The sequence below is a fragment of the Ranitomeya variabilis genome, chromosome 5, assembly GCF_051348905.1.
Source record: "Ranitomeya variabilis isolate aRanVar5 chromosome 5, aRanVar5.hap1, whole genome shotgun sequence".
NCBI classification, from domain to species: Eukaryota; Metazoa; Chordata; class Amphibia; order Anura; family Dendrobatidae; genus Ranitomeya; species Ranitomeya variabilis.
Window position 1 is genome coordinate 49,474,912 of NC_135236.1, and position 22,080 is coordinate 49,496,991.

General features: G+C 45.8%; 2 protein-coding genes and 1 non-coding gene across 4 annotated transcripts in view; 1 reads left to right on the top strand and 2 right to left on the bottom strand.

Moving 5' to 3' along the window:
• The window catches only part of LOC143774367 (RING finger protein 11-like), a 42,853-nt gene extending 31,566 nt beyond the window's left edge, over positions 1 to 11,287 (top strand). Inside the window, exons 1-3 of one of the 2 annotated variants that reach the window (XM_077261877.1) lie at positions 3,014 to 3,517; positions 4,654 to 4,823; positions 10,495 to 11,287. In XM_077261877.1, the coding sequence (XP_077117992.1) occupies positions 3,419 to 3,517; positions 4,654 to 4,823; positions 10,495 to 10,690 (465 nt within the window). In that variant the 5' untranslated portion in view covers positions 3,014 to 3,418 and the 3' untranslated portion in view covers positions 10,691 to 11,287. Of the gene's footprint in view, positions 1 to 3,013; positions 3,518 to 4,653; positions 4,824 to 10,494 lie in introns of those variants that run through there. The other variant, XM_077261878.1, reaches the window with a different exon arrangement.
• Positions 11,288 to 16,991: 5,704 nt separating this feature from the next.
• On the bottom strand, positions 16,992 to 22,078 carry TRIR (telomerase RNA component interacting RNase). Its single transcript, XM_077261880.1, has 3 exons — positions 21,504 to 22,078; positions 17,985 to 18,065; positions 16,992 to 17,503 (listed from the first exon to the last, which is right to left on the bottom strand). Exons 1-3 carry the CDS (start codon positions 21,783 to 21,785, stop codon positions 17,396 to 17,398), a joined length of 471 nt encoding a protein of 156 aa, XP_077117995.1. The 5' UTR covers positions 21,786 to 22,078; the 3' UTR covers positions 16,992 to 17,395.
• LOC143777283 (small nucleolar RNA SNORD41) lies at positions 17,831 to 17,901 on the bottom strand. Its single transcript, XR_013216075.1, has one exon. It is a non-coding gene; the product is annotated as a small nucleolar RNA SNORD41 (small nucleolar RNA).
• Positions 22,079 to 22,080: the final 2 nt, after the last annotated feature.

Below are 22,080 nucleotides of genomic sequence, written 5' to 3' on the forward strand. Positions count from 1 at the left end.
TAGGCTGTAGTGTCCATCTACCAGCAAGGGAAGAGAAAGCTGCCAGCGAGGCAAGCTCCGCTGAAGAACTTTACTAATAAGGAGATGATATGAGCCAACATACTGACAATTTGCTGGCATTTTCCTCAGCAGCACTTCCATCTCTGTTGCGTTCACAGCACTGGTCACTTCTCAATGGCAGCACTATGCGGCACTAGCTCTTGTCTGACACTTTGCCTACAGTCTACCCTTCTTTGTTACCACGTCACAGTTCCTAAATACACAGGTACCAGGCTCCTTGCCAAATCTAGTGGGCACTCTACTTGACACCTAGGCACCAGCTTCCACACTCCTCTGGTGTGGACATTTCATCGACCCTCACTGACAGCTTTCTCATCCCTCTTTGCTGGTAGATGGAGTCTTCACAGGTAGGCTGGTCTCCAGCCTCAAACACAACGGGTCAGGCCGGAGCTTTATTACTCCTCCATGGCCCTATGGTGACGCACCGAATACTACTTGCTCTCATTGCTAGCGAACTATGACACTTAGCGGACACAGACGGAACAGGGCCCCTGTGCAAGAACAATATAAGGTCTCTTTACAGTCCATAAGATCTTAAAAATGCAAAATTGCAGCTGTTTTGAAGGTATAAATTGGCCCCTTTCCACCTTGGAGTTGCACCAATGATACAGTGCCTTGTGAAAGTATTCGGCTCCCTGGAACTTTTCAATCTTTTCCCACATATCATGCTTCAAACAGAAAGATACCAAATGTAAATTTTTGGTGAAGAATCAACAACAAGTGGAACACAATTGTGAAGTTGAACGAAATTTGTTTTTTTTTTATTTTTGTGGAAATTCAAATACTGAAAAGTGGGGCGTGCAATATTATTCGTCCCCTTTAACTTAATACTTTGCCGTGCCACCTTATGCTGAGATTACAGCTGCAGTCACTTGGGGTATTTCTCTATCAGTTTTGTACATCGAGAGACTGAAATTCTTGCCCATTCTTCCTTGGCAAACAGCTCGAGCTCAGTGGGGTTTGATGGAGATCGTTTGTGAACAGCAGTTTTCAGCTCTTTCCACAGTTTCTCGATTGGATTGAGGTCTGGACTCTGACTTGGCCATTCTAACACCTGGATACGTTTATTTGTGAACCATTCCATTGTAGATTTTGCTTCATGTTTGGGATCATTGTCTTGTTGGAAGACAAATCTCCGTCCCAGTCTCAGGTCTTTTGCAGACTCCAACAGGTTTTCTTCAAGAATGGTCCTGTATTTGGCTCCATCCATCTTCCCATCAGTTTTAACCATCTTCCCTGTCCCTGCTGAAGAGAAGCAGGCCCAAACCATGATGCTGCCACCACCATGTTTGACAGTGGGGATGGTGTGTTCAGGGTGATGAGCTGTGTTGCCTTTATGCCAAACATATCGTTTGGCATTGTTGCCAAAAAGTTCGATTTTAGTTTCATCTGACCAGAGCTCCTTCTTCCACATGTTTGGTGTCTCCCAGGTGGCTTGTTACAAACTTTAAGCAACACTTTTTATGGATATCTATGAGAAATGGCTTTCTTCTTGCCACTCTTCCATAAAGGCCAGATTAGTGCAGTGTACGACTGATTGTTGTCCTATGGACAGACTGTCCCACCTCAGCTGTAGATCTCTGCAGTTCATCCAGAGTGATCATGGGCCTCTTGGCTGCATCTCTGATCATTCTTCTCCTTGTTTGAGATGATTGTTTAGAGGGACGGCCGGGTCTTGGTAGATTTGCAGTGGTATGATACTCCTTCCATTTCATTATGATCGCTTGCACAGTGCTCCTTGGGATGTTTAAAGTTTTGGAAATCATTTTGTATCCAAATCCAACTTTAAACTTCTCCACAACAGTATCACGGACCTGCCTGTTGTGTTCCTTGGTCTTCATGACGCTCTCTGTGCTTCAAACAGAACCCTGAGACTATCACAGAGCAGGTGCATTAAAACGGAGACTTGATCACACACAGGTGGATTCTATTTATCATCATTAGGCATTTAGGACAACATTGGAGCATTCAGAGATCCACAATGAACTTCTGCACTGAAAGTAAAGGGGCCGAATAATATTGCACGCCCCACTTTTCAGTTTTTGAATTTCCACAAAAATTTAAAATAACCAAAAATTTTTGTTCAACTTCACAATTGTGTTCCACTTGTTGTTGATTCTTCACCAAAAATTTACATTTGGCATCTTTATGTATGAAGCATGATATGTGGGAAAAGGATGAAAAGTTCCAGGGAGACGAATACTTTCGCAAGGCACTGTATGTCCGCCCCTGCTCTGGCGTTCTCTCAGCACATCCTCCGCTTGTGCCCGTCTGTGCCATCGGCGTGTCTGAGCCTCATTGGTCGGAAAGTCCTGATATTTAGGTTCTATGAGAAGTCCTGGGGGGACACAAAGAACAAGGGGCGCCCCCTGATCCTAGCTCTGCCGACAGGCCCGGTGCCAGCACCCAGTGAACCGGGGCAAGTACTGGGGACCCACAGAATATGGAGGTGTCAGCGGTTGACACCGGCCGTATGTCTGTATGGTCCAGAGGCCGCTTTATACAGCCGGCACCAGAGGTTGGATCTGAGAGAAGGCATCCCCTCCGACATTCGGAGCCAGGCTGCAGGGCGCTGCCATGTTTGTACACCTATGAAGCCCGGTAGACTGGTCCCAATACACCCGATGGGACTGATTCATCATTTATTGTTTTTGTCGTCGCTATTATTTTGATTTTGTCTTCTGCCTTTTTTATACATCGGCATCAAATTCTCCAAAATGGCGCAGAGAAAATGACCCCGGGGAGAGGAAAAAGTGGGAAAGATTGTGACTTATTAAAAAGTTATCATTGATGAATGAATGAGCCGAAAACGTCTGAGGACCCCAAGCCTCGTCCCCAACGGGAACCATTAAAAAAAACTAAAAAAGACGAAAACATAAAAATAGATTTAGAAAAAAAAGGGGGCAAATTAAAGACTAAAGCGCAAATGTAAAACACCGAAACAAAAAAAAAAGGACGGAAATGTAATAAAGAATCAGTTTTATTCCTTTACTTAGAAAAAAAAAAAAACAAAAGAAAAAATGCAATGGCAAATCAGCAGCGAGAACTACAAGTCCCGGCATGCTCTGACACCCTATGGCTGTTAAGGCATGCTGGGAGTTGTAGTTCCACAACCGTTAAAGTTGCCACAGGTAAGGGCAAATAACGACGCAGATCAGCGCCATGCAGGTGAATCTAGGAGGACTCTGTGTACAGTGACCGTCCCGATCACGTGCTCAGCGCGGCGCAGAGTGATGACGTAACAGTGCGCTCGGCCCAGGAGGCTGTCGGGAGTTGTAGTCTCTCCTTTCCGCTGTCTCACAGACTTCCCTGACGTGGGTGCCGGTGTACACACAGCCGGAGCCCCCGGGACCGGGGGATGGGGAACTGTCTGTCCTCGCAGACTGCTGCTGACGATCAGTCCCTTCTCAACGATTCAGACGGTGTGAGCCTGCCCGGGGATCGGCCGCCATACCAGGTGATCGCCCCCCCACCATCATCATAACATGGATAGAAGTGTCCGGGGGGCTGCACACAATCGGGGGAAGGGGCATTTAAAGGGGATCAAAAATGCAACAGATCATAGAAAATGCAGTGTTTTCACCATTGGATAGGAACTGATAGTGCTGTATCCTGTCCATGAAGAGGCGCTGCAGCAGCCGGCACGTCCGGACGGAGGGTTAGGACTTCTGCAGTACCCTCGGGGGTCCCAGCCTAAATCACAGCAGTGCTGTAAAGTGAGCTCAGAGACCGCCATATGCTCTCTTTTTGGGGGGATTCATTGAGGTGAGCGCTGTCACTTACCCTCCCTCCTTCTAGGGGGTCAGTACAAGCAGCACTTTAATTCATGTCACAACCCCTTTAAAATATATATTTATTATTTTTTTTCCTTTTTTGGTCCCTTGGGAGAATAAAACTACAATATAATAAGATGGGCACTTTCATGTCTCATCAGAGGTTTAGAGCATCATATAAAGAGAATCTGTCCGCAAGTTTTTGCTACTCTATTTCATGTAGGGGCAGAGACCCTGATTCCAGCGATGTGGCATTTAGTGGGCTGCTTGCTGTAGTTTTAACTAAAAAAGTGATTTTTCTGCCACAGATCTAGCAGTGCTCTAAATGCTGAGCTCTGCATAGCCCCGCCCACACCGCTGGCTGCTTTCTGCCTATCCACAGTGTATTTAAACAGCAGTGATTGGCGGTAACTCTGATCGCTGCTGTTAGGGGCTAGTGATGGACGTATAACAGATATGTGATGGACGTGTGAAGCAATTATAGGGGGATTCAAGGACCGTCTGCCACATCAGTGTTTTAAATGGTATGTGATACGTAGGGGGCCTATACATTGGGGCCCCTAAAGACATTTTCTAACTTGTGACCTGTGCATATGTGGGCAGTATGGAGACACATAGTATATAGCCTCAGTATCCTCCCCGTGTATTACATCTTGAGATTTGAAGTGGAGATTTCAGGTAAAATTAACCTTGACTGGTCCTAGGGTGTCACACAATAATCCCAGTTTCCAGAACCCCCCCAGCGTTCACTCAGCACTTGTCAGATGTAATACCCTTTTACATTTTGGGTTGTTAGCTTTACATTTTTATTTTATTTTAGGAGCGAGAGCCGGTCCCCGTCTATCACCCTACACCCAGACAGACCCGGCTCGCTACTCAGCTGACCGAAGAAGAACAGGTGTGGATTGCTCAAAGACTCGGCCTGATACAGCACCTGCCTAAAGGCAGATATGACCCCGGGTCCGAACCGTCCGAGAAGAAACCAAAAGAGTGAGTGATGTTACGGCAAATGTCATGACAATGTGATGTATAAAGCCGCTCTATGTGCAAGAATATAACTACTATAATACTGCCCCTGTGTACAAGAATATAACTACTATAATACTGCCCTATGTACAAGAATATAACACTGCCCCTATATACAATAACTACTATAATACTGCCCCCTATGTACAAGAATATAACTATTATAATACTGCCCCCTATGTACAAGAATATAACTATTATAATACTGCCCCTATGTACAAGAATATAACTACTATAATACTGCCCCCTATGTACAAGAATATAACTACTATAATACTGCCCCTATGTACAAGAATATAACTACTATAATACTGTCCCTATGTACAAGAATATAACTACTATAATACTGCCCCCTATGTACAAGAATATAACTACTATAATACTGTCCCTATGTACAAGAATATAACTACTATAATACTGCCCCTATGTACAAGAATATAACTACTATAATAATGCTCCTATGCACAATATAACTACTATAATACTGCCCCTATGTACAAGAATATAACTACTATAATACTGCCCCCTATGTACAAGAATATAACTACTATAATAATGCTCCTATGCACAATATAACTACTATAATACTGCCCCTATGTACAAGAATATAACTACTATAATACTGCCCCCTATGTACAAGAATATAACTACTATAATACTGCCCCCTATGTACAAGAATATAACTACTATAATACTGCCCCTATGTACAAGAATTTAACTACTATAATACTGCTCCTATGTACAAGAATATAACTACTATAATACTGCCCCTATGTACAAGAATATAACTACTATAATACTGTCCCTATGTACAAGAATATAACTACTATAATACTGCCCCCTATGTACAAGAATATAACTACTATAATACTGTCCCTATGTACAAGAATATAACTACTATAATACTGCCCCTATGTACAAGAATATAACTACTATAATAATGCTCCTATGCACAATATAACTACTATAATACTGCCCCTATGTACAAGAATATAACTACTATAATACTGCCCCCTATGTACAAGAATATAACTACTATAATACTGCCCCCTATGTACAAGAATATAACTACTATAATACTGCCCCTATGTACAAGAATTTAACTACTATAATACTGCTCCTATGTACAAGAATATAACTACTATAATACTGTCCCTATGTACAAGAATATAACTACTATAATACTGCCCCTATGTACAAGAATATAACTAATATAATACTGTTCCTATGTACAAGAATATAACTACTATAATACTGCTCCTATGTACAAGAATATAACTACTATAATACTGCCCCTATGTACAAGAATATAACTACTACAATACTGCCCCTATGTACAAGAATATAACTACTACAATACTGCCCCCTATGTACAAGAATATAACTACTATAATACTGCTCCTATGTACAAGAATGTAACTACTATAATACTGCCCCTATGTACAAGAATATAACTACTACAATACTGCCCCTATGTACAAGAATATAACTACTATAATACTGCCCCCTATGTACAAGAATATAACTACTATAATACTGCTCCTATGTACAAGAATATAACTACTATAATACTGCTCCTATGTACAAGAATATAACTACTATAATACTGCCCCTATGTACAAGAATATAACTACTATAATACTGCTCCTATGTACAAGAATATAACTACTATAACACTGCCCCTATGTGCAAGAATATAACTACTATAATACTGCTATGTACAAGAATATAACTACTATAATACTGCCCCTATGTACATGAATATAACTACTATAATACTGCCCCTATGTGCAAGAATATAACTACTATAATACTGCTCCCTATGTACAAGAATATAACTACTATAATACTGCTCCTATGTGCAAGAATATATCTACTATAATACTGCTCCTATGTACAAGAATATAACTACTATAACACTGCCCCTATGTGCAAGAATATATCTACTATAATACTGCTCCTATGTACAAGAATATAACTACTATAATACTGCCCCTATGTGCAAGAATATAACTACTATAATACTGCTCCTATGTACAAGAATATAACTACTATAATACTGCCCCTATGTACAAGAATATAACTACTATAATACTGCCCCCTATGTACAAGAATATAACTACTATAATACTGCCCCCTATGTACAAGAATATAACTACTATAATACTGCCCCTATGTACAAGAATTTAACTACTATAATACTGCTCCTATGTACAAGAATATAACTACTATAATACTGCCCCTATGTACAAGAATATAACTACTATAATACTGTCCCTATGTACAAGAATATAACTACTATAATACTGCCCCCTATGTACAAGAATATAACTACTATAATACTGTCCCTATGTACAAGAATATAACTACTATAATACTGCCCCTATGTACAAGAATATAACTACTATAATAATGCTCCTATGCACAATATAACTACTATAATACTGCCCCTATGTACAAGAATATAACTACTATAATACTGTCCTTATGTACAAGAATATAACTACTATAATACTGCCCCTATGTACAAGAATATAACTACTATAATACTGCTCCTATGTACAAGAATATAACTACTATAACACTGCCCCTATGTGCAAGAATATAACTACTATAATACTGCTATGTACAAGAATATAACTACTATAATACTGCCCCTATGTGCAAGAATATAACTACTATAATACTGCTCCCTATGTACAAGAATATAACTACTATAATACTGCTCCTATGTGCAAGAATATATCTACTATAATACTGCTCCTATGTACAAGAATATAACTACTATAACACTGCCCCCTATGTACAAGAATATAACTACTATAATACTGCTCCTATGTACAAGAATATAACTACTATAATACTGTCCTTATGTACAAGAATATAACTACTATAATACTGCCCCTATGTACAAGAATATAACTACTATAATACTGCTCCTATGTACAAGAATATAACTACTATAACACTGCCCCTATGTGCAAGAATATAACTACTATAATACTGCTATGTACAAGAATATAACTACTATAATACTGCCCCTATGTGCAAGAATATAACTACTATAATACTGCTCCCTATGTACAAGAATATAACTACTATAATACTGCTCCTATGTGCAAGAATATATCTACTATAATACTGCTCCTATGTACAAGAATATAACTACTATAACACTGCCCCTATGTGCAAGAATATATCTACTATAATACTGCTCCTATGTACAAGAATATAACTGCTATAATACTGCCCTATGTACAAGAATATAACACTGCCCCTATATACAATAACTACTATAATACTGCCCCCTATGTACAAGAATATAACTATTATAATACTGCCCCCTATGTACAAGAATATAACTATTATAATACTGCCCCTATGTACAAGAATATAACTACTATAATACTGCCCCCTATGTACAAGAATATAACTACTATAATACTGCCCCTATGTACAAGAATATAACTACTATAATACTGTCCCTATGTACAAGAATATAACTACTATAATACTGCCCCCTATGTACAAGAATATAACTACTATAATACTGTCCCTATGTACAAGAATATAACTACTATAATACTGCCCCTATGTACAAGAATATAACTACTATAATAATGCTCCTATGCACAATATAACTACTATAATACTGCCCCTATGTACAAGAATATAACTACTATAATACTGCCCCCTATGTACAAGAATATAACTACTATAATACTGCCCCCTATGTACAAGAATATAACTACTATAATACTGCCCCTATGTACAAGAATTTAACTACTATAATACTGCTCCTATGTACAAGAATATAACTACTATAATACTGCCCCTATGTACAAGAATATAACTACTATAATACTGTCCCTATGTACAAGAATATAACTACTATAATACTGCCCCCTATGTACAAGAATATAACTACTATAATACTGCTCCTATGTACAAGAATATAACTACTATAACACTGCCCCTATGTGCAAGAATATATCTACTATAATACTGCTCCTATGTACAAGAATATAACTGCTATAATACTGCCCTATGTACAAGAATATAACACTGCCCCTATATACAATAACTACTATAATACTGCCCCCTATGTACAAGAATATAACTATTATAATACTGCCCCCTATGTACAAGAATATAACTATTATAATACTGCCCCTATGTACAAGAATATAACTACTATAATACTGCCCCCTATGTACAAGAATATAACTACTATAATACTGCCCCTATGTACAAGAATATAACTACTATAATACTGTCCCTATGTACAAGAATATAACTACTATAATACTGCCCCCTATGTACAAGAATATAACTACTATAATACTGTCCCTATGTACAAGAATATAACTACTATAATACTGCCCCTATGTACAAGAATATAACTACTATAATAATGCTCCTATGCACAATATAACTACTATAATACTGCCCCTATGTACAAGAATATAACTACTATAATACTGCCCCTATGTACAAGAATATAACTACTATAATACTGCCCTCTATGTACAAGAATATAACTACTATAATACTGCCCCTATGTACAAGAATATAACTACTATAATAATGCTCCTATGTACAAGAATATAACTACTATAATACTGCCCCTATGTACAAGAATATAACTACTATAATAATGCTCCTATGCACAATATAACTACTATAATACTGCCCTCTATGTACAAGAATATAACTACTATAATACTGCCCCCTATGTACAAGAATATAACTACTATAATACTGCCCCCTATGTACAAGAATATAACTACTATAATACTGTCCCTATGTACAAGAATATAACTACTATAATACTGCCCCTATGTACAAGAATATAACTACTATAATACTGCCCCTATGTACAAGAATATAACTACTATAATACTGTCCCTATGTACAAGAATATAACTACTATAATACTGCCCCTATGTACAAGAATATAACTACTATAATACTGCCCCCTATGTACAAGAATATAACTACTATAATACTGTCCCTATGTACAAGAATATAACTACTATAATACTGCCCCTATGTACAAGAATATAACTACTATAATAATGCTCCTATGCACAATATAACTACTATAATACTGCCCCTATGTACAAGAATATAACTACTATAATACTGCCCCTATGTACAAGAATATAACTACTATAATACTGCCCCCTATGTACAAGAATATAACTACTATAATACTGCCCCCTATGTACAAGAATATAACTACTATAATACTGCCCCTATGTACAAGAATTTAACTACTATAATACTGCTCCTATGTACAAGAATATAACTACTATAATACTGCCCCTATGTACAAGAATATAACTACTATAATACTGTCCCTATGTACAAGAATATAACTACTATAATACTGCCCCTATGTATAAGAATATAACTACTATAATACTGCTCCTATGTACAAGAATATAACTACTATAATACAGCCCCCTATGTACAACAATATAACTACTATAATACTGCCCCTATGTACAAGAATATAACTACTATAATACTGCCCTCTATGTATAAGAATATAACTACTAGAATACAGCAGTGCAGGGACGTGCCGTTTGCTTAGTACATGTGGTCACCAGTCGGTGCGGTTTCTCTGCAGGTGTGTGATCTGTATGCTGGATTTTGTCGGTGGGGATCCGCTCCGCTTCCTGCCTTGTATGCACGTCTACCACATGGAGTGTATAGATAACTGGCTCATGCGGTCGTTCACGTGTCCGTCCTGCATGGAGCCGGTGGACGCTGCTCTGCTCTCCTCTTATGAGACAAGCTGGACGGACAGTATCACAGATCGGTGATATCATGGCAGCCGGTGACTAGGCTTCTTCCTGAGTCGTGAGATGACTGACCCGCTACTTGATGGATCCAGGATCATGGATTCGGAGCTTCCCACATGTGTGACTGGTCTGTATTACATAGGACTGGAATGTGCAAGGACTGAGCAGAGGAGCCTCTCTATATAGCCCTCCGGTGAGGAGTGGCTGTGTGTCTGGTTTCTCATCTCGTCGGCCGTTGTATTACAGGAGACGCTTCATCTCACAACGTTGGGGAACACGGCTGTATCTCGGGTGGTCAAATCTGCCAATCGCAGAGGGAAATTGTGGTTCTCATGATACCAAATGCACTTGTGTGTGTGCCTGCGGGGGTGGCGTATAGTTAGCGATTTATAGGGGTGCCTGTCACCAAGTAAGCCCCTTTTAAAGACTTTACCCCTACAAGAGTATTCAATATTCCCAGAGTATGGATGGAGACTAATTCTACCTTCACACATCAGGCACAATCCAGGCGAATGTTGTGAAAAACTGATGCGACGGATCCGGCTAGCATATCTAGATTATTTGATTAAAAAAAAAATTTGGAGCATGCTCAGTTTAAAAAAATGGAATCCAGCTCCCATTCCAGCGAACAGCCAGAAGCGACGCTTCCGTCTTTTTTGCCGGAGAAAAAAAAACATTGCTATGGACATTTTTTCCAGAAACAGCAGATTTGCCGGATCCAGCGAAAACAGGACGCAACGCAATGTCATCTGGCACAATCCGGCACTAATACAAGTCTATGGGAAAAAAAACTGGATCTGGCGGCAAGTGGTGCGGGGAAGTGGGGGCGGAGTTCCGGCCGCGCATGCGCGGTCGGAAAAAGCGGACCGTCGGGAGCAAAAAAACGTTACATGTAACGTTTTTTTCTCCCGACGGTCCGCTACCACACGCCCAAGCATCGCAAAACGGACGCAACGTTTGGCAATGCGTCGCAAATGCGTCGCTAATGTTAGTCTATGACGAAAAAACGTATCCAGCAAGAACTTTTGCTGGATGCGTATTTTCAGCAAAACGACGCATTTGCGACGTATTGCAGTTAACGCTAGTGTGAAAGTAGCCTTATACTCCAGAGCTGCACTCACTAATCTGCTGGTGCAGTCACTGTGTGCATACATTACTGTACATACATTGCATTAATGATCCAATGTAATCAGTACAGGATCAGTAATGTAATGTATGTACACTGACTACACCAGCAGAATAGTGAGTGCAGCTCTGGGGTATAATACAGGATGTAACTCAGGATCAGTAATGTATGTACACAGTGACTGCACCAGCAGAATAGTGAGTGCAGCTCTGGAGTATAATACAGGATGTAACTCAGGATCAGTAATGTAATGTATGTACACAGTGACTGCACCAGCAGAATAGTGAGTGCAGCTCTGGGGTATAATACAGGATGTAACTCAGGATCAGTAATGTAATGTATGTACACTGACTACACCAGCAGAATAGTGAGTGCAGCTCTGGGGTATAATACAGGATGTAACTCAGGATCAGTAATGTAATGTATGTACACTGACTACACCAGCAGAATAGTGAGTGCAGCTCTGGGGTATAATACAGGATGTAACTCAGGATCAGTAATGTAATGTATGTACACTGACTACACCAGCAGAATAGTGAGTGCAGCTCCGGAGTATAATACAGGCGGTAACTCAGGATCAGTAATGTAATGTATGCACACAGTGACTGCACCAGCAGAATAGTGAGTGCAGCTCTGGGGTATAATACAGGATGTAACTCAGGATCAGTAATGTATGCACACAGTGACTGCACCAGCAGAATAGTGAGTGCAGCTCTGGAGTATAATACAGGGGGTAACTCAGAATCAGTAATGTATGTACACAGTGACTGCACCAGCAGAATAGTGAGTGCAGCTCTGGAGTATAATACAGGAGGTAACTCAGGATCAGTAATGTAATGTATGTACACAGTGACTGCACCAGCAGAATAGTGAGTGCAGCTCTGGAGTATAATACAGGAGGTAACTCAGGATCAGTAATGTATGTACACAGTGACTGCACCAGCAGAATAGTGAGTGCAGCTCTGGAGTATAATACAGGAGGTAACTCAGGATCAGTAATGTAATGTATGTACACAGTGACTGCACCAGCAGAATAGTGAGTGCAGCTCTGGAGTATAATACAGGAGGTAACTCAGGATCCGTAATGTAATGTATGTACACAGTGACTGCACCAGCAGAATAGTGAGTGCAGCTCTTGGGTATAATACAGGATGTAACTCAGGATCAGTAATGTAATGTAATGTAATGTATGTACACAGTGACTGCACCAGCAGAATAATGAGTGCAGCTCTGGGGTATAATACAGGAGGTAACTCAGGATCAGTAATGTAAACTTCACCTCCGATCACTGGTGTCAGCAGATGGGACTACAGCTCCAATCATCTGACACCGCTAATTACAGTGAGAGCAGGAGCGGCGGACGGGAGTTTTCATCTGTCTCTCCTGCGCTATAAATAAATAATTGAAAAAAAAAAAAAAATGTGTGGGTTCCCCCTAATTTTGATGACCAGCCAGCCAAAACTCACAGCTATCAGCAAGGCTAGTTATCAAGAATAGAGGGGTCCTTTTTTAAAAAAATTTAAATAATTTAAAAAAACGGCGTGGGTCCCCCCATTTTTGACATCCAGCCTTGCTGAAGCTCACAGCTGGGGGCTGGTATTCTCATGCTGGTAAGGGACCATTGATAAAGCCCTCCCAGCTGCCCAGAAAAGGCGCGTCTGAGTGGTGGCAAGCTGGGTAATGAGGGGTTAATGTCGCCTTGCTATTGTAAGCGGGCGCAGGCTCAGTACCGAGCGGTGACGTCACCGAACCTGCGCCCGCTCACAGCCTGACCGGAGGTAACCTCTGCACCGTGGGAAAATGCCGGGGGAGAGGATACCGCAGGTAATGTATCTATTCATTCTATCTGCAGGAAGTGGTTTTTTTTCCTCTCTGTGCGCTCAACTTTATTGGCATGCTCAAAGAGATAAAAAAAAAAAAAAAAACGCACCAAAAATGACGCAAATAACGCACCTAAACCTGCGTTTTTGGTGCAGCTTCTTTCCTGCAAAGATGGTCAGGTTTTGCTGCAAAAAAAACCTCCCTGTGTGAACTTCCCCCTAATACTGGCAGTGACCCAGGATCAGTAACAGCCTGTAGTGGCCGGATTGTAGCCGGTTTAACCAAAGATGAATGTGACATATTCGCAGCCGATTCTCCCTGTAAGTATGCAGTCGGTGCACACATACTCCTTTATTTCTGTGACCGCCCCCATACATGAATGTACCATGATGACAGGCGGACGCGTTCCTGTCTGCGGAAGTGTCTTACTAAATAAAGCTTCTATAAAGAACAGAGGTGGTGCTCAGTGCTGCACACGGGGAGCGCCGGCTGGCAGAGCAGATGGGGCTGTGTCCGGTCACGTACAATCTAGCGGTGCGCTTCCACCTGTCACTGTGGGGGGCCGCTGCGGCCGTTCTATGATTAGACTCCTATAAAAGGGTCCCATAATGAGTGGCCGACGGTCCAAAGCCCCTTGCTGCAAATGTGAGTCCCCAAAACCCATCCTTCACTTGTCAGTGATGGAGGCTGACAATCAAAACCCCTCCACTATCACTACACACGTGAGGCCATGGGCCAGCGACGGGCGTCCGGGCATGGGGTGTAGGCCGAGTAGAGGAGATCACACCCCCACAATCAACAGCGCAAGAAATCTAGAAGCAAATGTCTGCGCTGCATGTGCCCCTCCATATCCAGGATACTACTTAGTGGGCACACTGCATGGCCTGCTCTGAGCGCTATATAGACTGACATCCAGGGGTCATAAAGACCTGAAGATCAGGAGAGGACTCGCCCCATCACTGCTCTCACAGTTAGACTTTTCCTGAAACATCATCGCATTTTACAGCAAAGCAAAACTGCCCATATTCAACCGGCCCACGGAGCTGTGAGTAAGGGGGCGAAAAGACCACGCACGTAGATCTGTAGCGATGACATCCATCCTGTGTAATCAGTGCCCGGCCATACAGACCCTGTATAATCAGTGCCAGGCCATACAGATACAGACCCTGTATAATCAGTGCCCCCGGCCATACAGATACAGACCCTGTATAATCAGTGCCCGGCCATACAGATACAGACCCTGTATAATCAGTGCCCGGCCATACAGATAGAGACCCTGTATAATCAGTGCCCGGCCATACAGATACAGACCCTGTATAATCAGTGCCCGGCCATACAGATATAGACCCTGTATAATCAGTGCCGGGCCATACAGATACAGACCCTGTATAATCAGTGCCCGGCCATACAGATACAGACCCTGTATAATCAGTGCCCGGCCATACAGATACAGACCCTGTATAATCAGTGCCCGGCCATACAGATACAGACCCTGTATAATCAGTGCCCGGCCATACAGATAGAGACCCTGTATAATCAGTGCCCGGCCATACAGATAGAGACCCTGTATAATCAGTGCCGGGCCATACAGACACAGACCCTGTATAATCAGTGCCCGGCCATACAGACACAGACCCTGTATAATCAGTGCCCGGCCATACAGACACAGACCCTGTATAATCAGTGCCCGGCCATACAGATACAGACCCTGTATAATCAGTGCCCGGCCATACAGATAGAGACCCTGTATAATCAGTGCCGGGCCATACAGACACAGACCCTGTATAATCAGTGCCCGGCCATACAGATACAGACCCTGTATAATCAGTGCCCGGCCATACAGATATAGACCCTGTATAATCAGTGCCGGGCCATACAGACACAGACCCTGTATAAGGCTGGGTTCACATTGCGTTAATGATGTCCGTTAGACGGACTATGTTACACCGCGGCATAAACGCGGTGTAACGTAGTCCGATACGGCCGCCATTGACTGCAATGTCACGCATCACTAGCGCATGCCCACAATGGGCGTGCGCTAGGGATGTGCCGTCATTTAGTGACAGACCCTGAAACGCGGGCTGCAGCTTTTCCGGGTCCGTCACCGCTAGCGCAGATAGAGCTAGCAGATGCTCTATCTGCGCTAGCGGGCAGCCATACCGGCACTTGCGTTAATAGCAGCCCGTTAGCGTATGCGCTGAACGGGCTGCTGCTAACGCAGTATGAACCCAGCCTAATCAGTGCCCGGCCATACAGATACAGACCCCGTATAATCAGTGCCGGGCCATACAGATACAGACCCTGTATAATCAGTGCCCGGCCATACAGACACGGACCCTGTATAATCAGTGCCGGGCCATACAGATACGGACCCTGTATAATCAGTGCCAGGCCATACAGACACGGACCCTGTATAATCAGTGCCGGGCCATAGACACAGACCATGTATAATCAGTGCCGGGTCATACAGATACAGACCCTGTATGATCAGTGCCAGGCCATACAGATATAGACCCTGTATGATCAGTGCCCGGCCATACAGATACAGACCCTGTATGATCAGTGCCGGGCCATAGACACAGACCCTGTATAATCAGTGCCAGGCCATATAGATACAGACCCTGTATAATCAGTGCCGGGCCATACAGATACAGACCCTGTATAATCAGTGCCAGGTCATACAGATACAGACCCTGTATAATCAGTGCCCGGCCATACAGACCCTGTATAATCAGTGCAGGGCCATACAGATACAGACCCTGTATAATCAGTGGCCGGCCATACAGATACAGACCCTGTATGATCAGTGCCAGGCCATAGACACAGACCCTGTATAATTAGTGCCAGGCCATACAGATACAGACCCTGTATAATCAGTGCCGGGCCATACAGATACAGACCCTGTATAATCAGTGCCAGGCCATACAGACACAGACCCTGTATAATCAGTGCCGGGCCATACAGATACAGACCCTGTATAATCAGTGCCGGGTCATACAGATACAGACCCTGTATGATCAGTGCCGGGCCATAGACACAGACCCTGTATAATCAGTGCCCGGCCATACAGATACAGACCCTGTATAATCAGTGCCAGGCCATACAGACACAGACCCTGTATAATCAGTGCCGGGCCATACAGATACAGACCCTGTATAATCAGTGCCGGGTCATACAGATACAGACCCTGTATGATCAGTGCCGGGCCATAGACACAGACCCTGTATAATCAGTGCCCGGCCATACAGATACAGACCCTGTATAATCAGTGCCCGGCCATACAGATACAGACCCTGTATAATATGTGGTAGGCAGTGGTACAGACCATACCAGTTTGGCAGCGTGTCGAGACCACTCCAGACTTTAGCAGGGGGATGTGTTCGGAGCCAACGTTTAGTTTAATAAAACAATAATCTATGCAAGGATATAACACAAAGATTCTTACAAAACTGATGTGGAAACTGAACGGTGCCCCACACAGGGGAAAAAAATAAAAACAAAAGCATACATATGACAAGGTGAATTCCTTCTTGCGGTGCCAGCAGCAGACGTGTTGGGGGTCAGTGCTGCCCCCTTTAGCCTCAGAGGGCAGGTTCACTCTCCGGTGAGAAGAGCCCATAAGGAAAGTCTTTTCTCTTTATAAGGAGTCCATACAGCATTCCATAGTCCATAGGACATGAGAGGAGCTTGTAGTAAGGTGTAGGGTCTGGCAATATATATTCTTCGAGGCCGAGCCGCTCCCAGAGGCTGCAGCCAGCACAAGTCCATGGGGCTCCATGTTATTTCACCAGCGGCCGTGTTTTGTCGTCATCACTGCACTGATGAGCTTTGTATTTTTTCACCTCTGCCATGTACTGTGCCCACGCGCCACCCTTATGTGTCAGGATCTGGAAGATGAAGAAACCGAAGGTTACCATGCGAAGGCTACAACCCCCAACACAAGGAAACTCATCCTTTACTAGATGAGAGCCCCCGACTATAAGGACACAGGTGGGTGGCGAGTACCAGTGGGGGTGCACTGCTTTACTGTAAGAAATGGAAAGAAGCCCCCCAGGGATAGACCACATGAGCGAAAGGAGCTATGCAGGACTGGTTTTCCTTTCTATGGTGCTCCAGCTGGCTACATGCACTAGCCACTGGTAGACCCGTCCTAGCCCACCGCAGTAGATGGCTACAGTTCATTATATATACACACATTGTAGGTCCGAGCCTCGCTGGATCAGACAGTATGAATACCATACACCTCCAGGAGACGTCAGGCCACGGCTTTGTGCATCACTTCCAGGAGGCTCAGACATGACCCACTTACACCGCACGCCTCGTCACTCCATCTTTACATCTTAGCATTCCACTCCTAACGTTTCTCACCTCCTCTTCCTCCATCTTTGGCTTCTTGGTGACCATGCCCGTCTTCAGAGCCAGCTTTGCCCCTCCTCTACGCTTGCCCACCTGGGGGTGGAAGGGACAGAAGACTGCAACCGTTATACGAGCCCTGGCAGCCTCTCTGAGTCCCTCTATATGACAGGATATAAGGGAGGCCTGGGTTAGACAGGCACAAGACAGTCCCCACCTCCAGACAACGCCACCCTTCCTCCACACGGGGAAATCCACAGGATTATGGTGGCGGCACCCTCCACACTATGTACAGATCCAGACACGTACTCATGAGAAACATTCAGAAGGAGCCGCAGAACGTAGGGAAACGGCTGACACTAAATGAAGCGCATTTCTGTGATGGTCCCCAGCCGCCTGCCCAGGGGGCACCCGAGCCTGAGAGTAGCCCCCAATAAACTCCTGACACCAGAAGTTACAGCAGTACATAGGAACTAGTGAGGAGCGAGCTCCGATGTGGTGTTGTCCCAGTATCTTCCTCCTGCTCGAATAATGTGTCAGTCCCCACGGCTCTTAGGCAATGTCTGCATGTGTTGCAGCCGTGATACAAGCAGCCGCGGGGACTCAGACATATTATTCACGCAGGCTGAAGATACTGGAATAACAATATTCGAGCACGCTCGCTCATCACTAGTAGGAACACTAAACCTGGAGAGAAGGACCAGTCTGGTCTGTGTCAGGAGCTACAATCCCCTCCCCCACCTATCTTCATTCCTGACTTGTCACAATTGAAAAATAGAGCAAAAATGCAAATGAGGTCTCAATTGTCCCGTTAGGTCTTGATTGACAACTCAAACATTGCTTTATATCACTATCATCTTCTCACGTACACAGGTCACAGACGACGTGGCTGAGCGCTGCATATGCTTGGTTCAGCATGGCACATGTGAGATCTCTCTGCAGAACACTAATGTAGGACATTCAGCTGTCAATCAAGGTCAAGGGGGAGGAGTTACTGACTAGCGACTGAGCACTCGACATGATAGTTGCATATTAGGTAAAGGTTCTGTCTCAGACCCCTACCAACCAGTTAGGGTATGTTCCCATGGTCAGGAAACGCTGCGGGTTGGACACCGTGCATCTGCAGCGTCCAGATGTTACAGCATAGTGGATGGGATCTGAAGAAATCTCATCCCCACTATGCGTGCAGGGATGCCTCCGGCTTCCCTGTGGAGACGGACATGAGGCGCGTCTTTCGAGACCGCAGCATGTCAATTTATCTTGCGGAAAAGCTCAGTCTCCGCAAGATAAATTTCCCATCCAATGTATAGGATGCGGCAACTCTGCACGGTTCAATGAACACATGCGGAATCACCTGCGTTCAAAAGCCGGCAGCGCTTTGGACGGAGCGGACATGTGCTGCCGGTTCCTGACCCTGGGAACATACCTTTACATTTCCTTATCCAATGCTCCACTACACGGTGCTGCCATTGCTTTAATCAGGAGCAGCAAATGTATCCCTGCCACTAACTGCTATCGTCTACCCCCAGGGACGCCGAGACCCCTACTGATATCTGGGCTCGGAAATGCTCGATTGTTTATGGAGCTGCTGCATTTACACTGCCATCTTCTTAGGCAGTTAAAGGACAGGGGCCACAAGATCACCTCTGCTACATCCTAACAGGGGGGTGACCGTCCCAGTAGTTGGACCCTGCACTGATCATAATCTTATCACTGACCCAGCGATCACTTATTGTTGTGATCTGTTCCTCTGTTATTCCTCCTGGAAACTTAGAAGTGATTTACCAACTGGATCGTTGTAGGGATGAGCTAATCCATATGCAGGACCCTGGTCCAGCTGCCAAGTCAGTGGAAGCCCAGCAAATCCCCCTCTACCTACCGGAATCCCAGACCCCTCCTAATTTGTAGATCTAGAGTGACGCACTCACTGATCAGATCACGCACCAGGGATTCCAGCAAGTAGGAGGCAGCTTGCGGGGTTCCCCAAATACTGATGTGGCTGCCGGAGCAGGGTCCTGGAGCTGATCTGCTCATCTGTATAGACAGCGATGGTCCCTGCACACCGACACCGTCCCAACAGAGATGGGCGCCACTTCTGCGTTTATCAACCATTCTTGATTACAAATACTGACCGAATACTGAACGTGGCCTTATCAGTAGCACACGGTGTGCATCATTGTGTGAGCAGAGCGGGGAACGAGCCCCCACAGACCGGTACGTAGCCAACCGGCACTTGCTAAGTTATTAGATGAACATGCAGGATGAGCGAGGTTAATGATTGTGGGGGTCTGACTGCTGGCAGATGAGGGGGGGGGATTCTTATCTCCATTACATTACAGGACGCCCATTCATTGTCTGTGGGGCTGCTGGAAAAGTCCAGACCCAGCGGTGAGCAGCCCCCCCCCCCCCCCGGGTGCCGGTTCCATGCCCCTACATGTCCGCAGCCCCCCAGGTGCCGGGTCCGTGCCCCTACGTATCCGCAGCCCCCCGGGTGCCGGCTCCGTGCCCCTACGTATCCGCAGCCCCCCCGGGTGCCGGCTCCGTGCCCCTACGTATCCGCAGCCCCCCCGGGTGCCGGCTCCGTGCCCCTACGTATCCGCAGCCCCCCCGGGTGCCGGCTCCGTGCCCCTACGTATCCGCAGCCCCCCGGGTGCCGGCTCCGCGCCCCTACGTGTCCGCAGCCCCCCGGGTGCCGGCTCCGCGCCCCTACGTGTCCGCAGCCCCCCGGGTGCCGGCTCCGCGCCCCTACGTGTCCGCAGCCCCCCCCCGGGTGCCGGCTCCGCGCCCCTACGTGTCCGCAGCCCCCCCCCGGGTGCCGGCTCCGTGCCCCTACGTGTCCGCAGCCCCCCCGGGTGCCGGCTCTGTGCCCCTACGTGTCCGCAGCCCCCCGGGTGCCGGCTCCGCGCCCCTACGTGTCCGCAGCCCCCCGGGTGCCGGCTCCGCGCCCCTACGTGTCCACAGCCCCCCGGGTGCCGGCTCCGCGCCCCTACGTGTCCGCAGCCCCCCCCCGGGTGCCGGCTCCGCGCCCCTACGTGTCCGCAGCCCCCCCCCGGGTGCCGGCTCCGTGCCCCTACGTGTCCGCAGCCCCCCCGGGTGCCGGCTCTGTGCCCCTACGTGTCCGCAGCCCCCCCGGGTGCCGGCTCCGTGCCCCTACGTGTCCACAGCCCCCCGGGTGCCGGCTCCGCGCCCCTACGTGTCCGCAGCCCCCCCCCGGGTGCCGGCTCCGCGCCCCTACGTGTCCGCAGCCCCCCCCCGGGTGCCGGCTCTGTGCCCCTACGTGTCCGCAGCCCCCCCGGGTGCCGGCTCTGTGCCCCTACGTGTCCGCAGCCCCCCGGGTGAACGCGTCTCCAGGAGCAACAACATAGGAGCCGATCATTAGGGTCAGTATCTAGCAGGGTACACGGGCGCCCACCATGGCTGCTCTGGTCACCCAGCCTTCCTGCAGAGAAGGACCACAAGTCCCAGCATCCCCCGGGCAGCGCTCCTGCAGGACATGCTGGGACTTGTAGTTCTGCGCCGTGTTTGGGCTCTTACAAAGCTGGTGGGCGTCCGCTTGTCCGGCTTCTTCCGCTCCTCCGGCTCCCGGCCTTCCTCCTGGCTCCCGGACGCCTCCATCTTCTTCTTGAAAAGCGCCAGGAAGCTGCCGTCATTAGCGAAGAGATTCAACCCGGAGCCTGAGGGGAGGCCGGCGGAGGAGGGGGCCTCGGCCCCGGGCGGCGGGGGAGGAGGAGAGTCCGCGGCCTCTTCTTCCTGTTCTACCTCCGCTTCTCCCGCGGCGTCTTCATCCGAACCAGGCCGCGGACTTCTTTCCGCCATTTTCACACGATGTATGGCCCCGTCAGAGAGCGCGGAGCGGCAGCATAAAGCCTCCCGTTACACCGTAGCCCACCCCCCCTTAAAAAAAAACAAGGCGGAACCGGGAGAGCGAAAATAAAAATGGCGGCGCGCTTTTACTTAGGGTAAAGCACTCGGCGCTACTGGAGGCGGGAATAGAAAAAAAATTGCTTAGAAACACGAAAGCCAATAATATGACATAAGAGATGTGACGTTGTCCAATCAGAGAGATGTTCTCATCGTGATGGACAGTTCGATTATCCAATGATTCGGCTGC

What these genes read in the sequence shown, in the direction of transcription:
- TRIR (XM_077261880.1), bottom strand. Translation starts at nt 21,785, where the DNA reads ATGGCGGAAAGAAGTCCGCGGCCTGGTTCGGATGAAGACGCCGCGGGA. An exon ending in AGCGGACGCCCACCAGCTTT is followed by an intron (nt 18,066 to 21,503) that starts GTAAGAGCCCAA and finishes TTCCACCCCCAG; the next exon opens with GTGGGCAAGCGTAGAGGAGG. An exon ending in CAAAGATGGAGGAAGAGGAG is followed by an intron (nt 17,504 to 17,984) that starts GTGAGAAACGTT and finishes TTCATCTTCCAG; the next exon opens with ATCCTGACACATAAGGGTGG.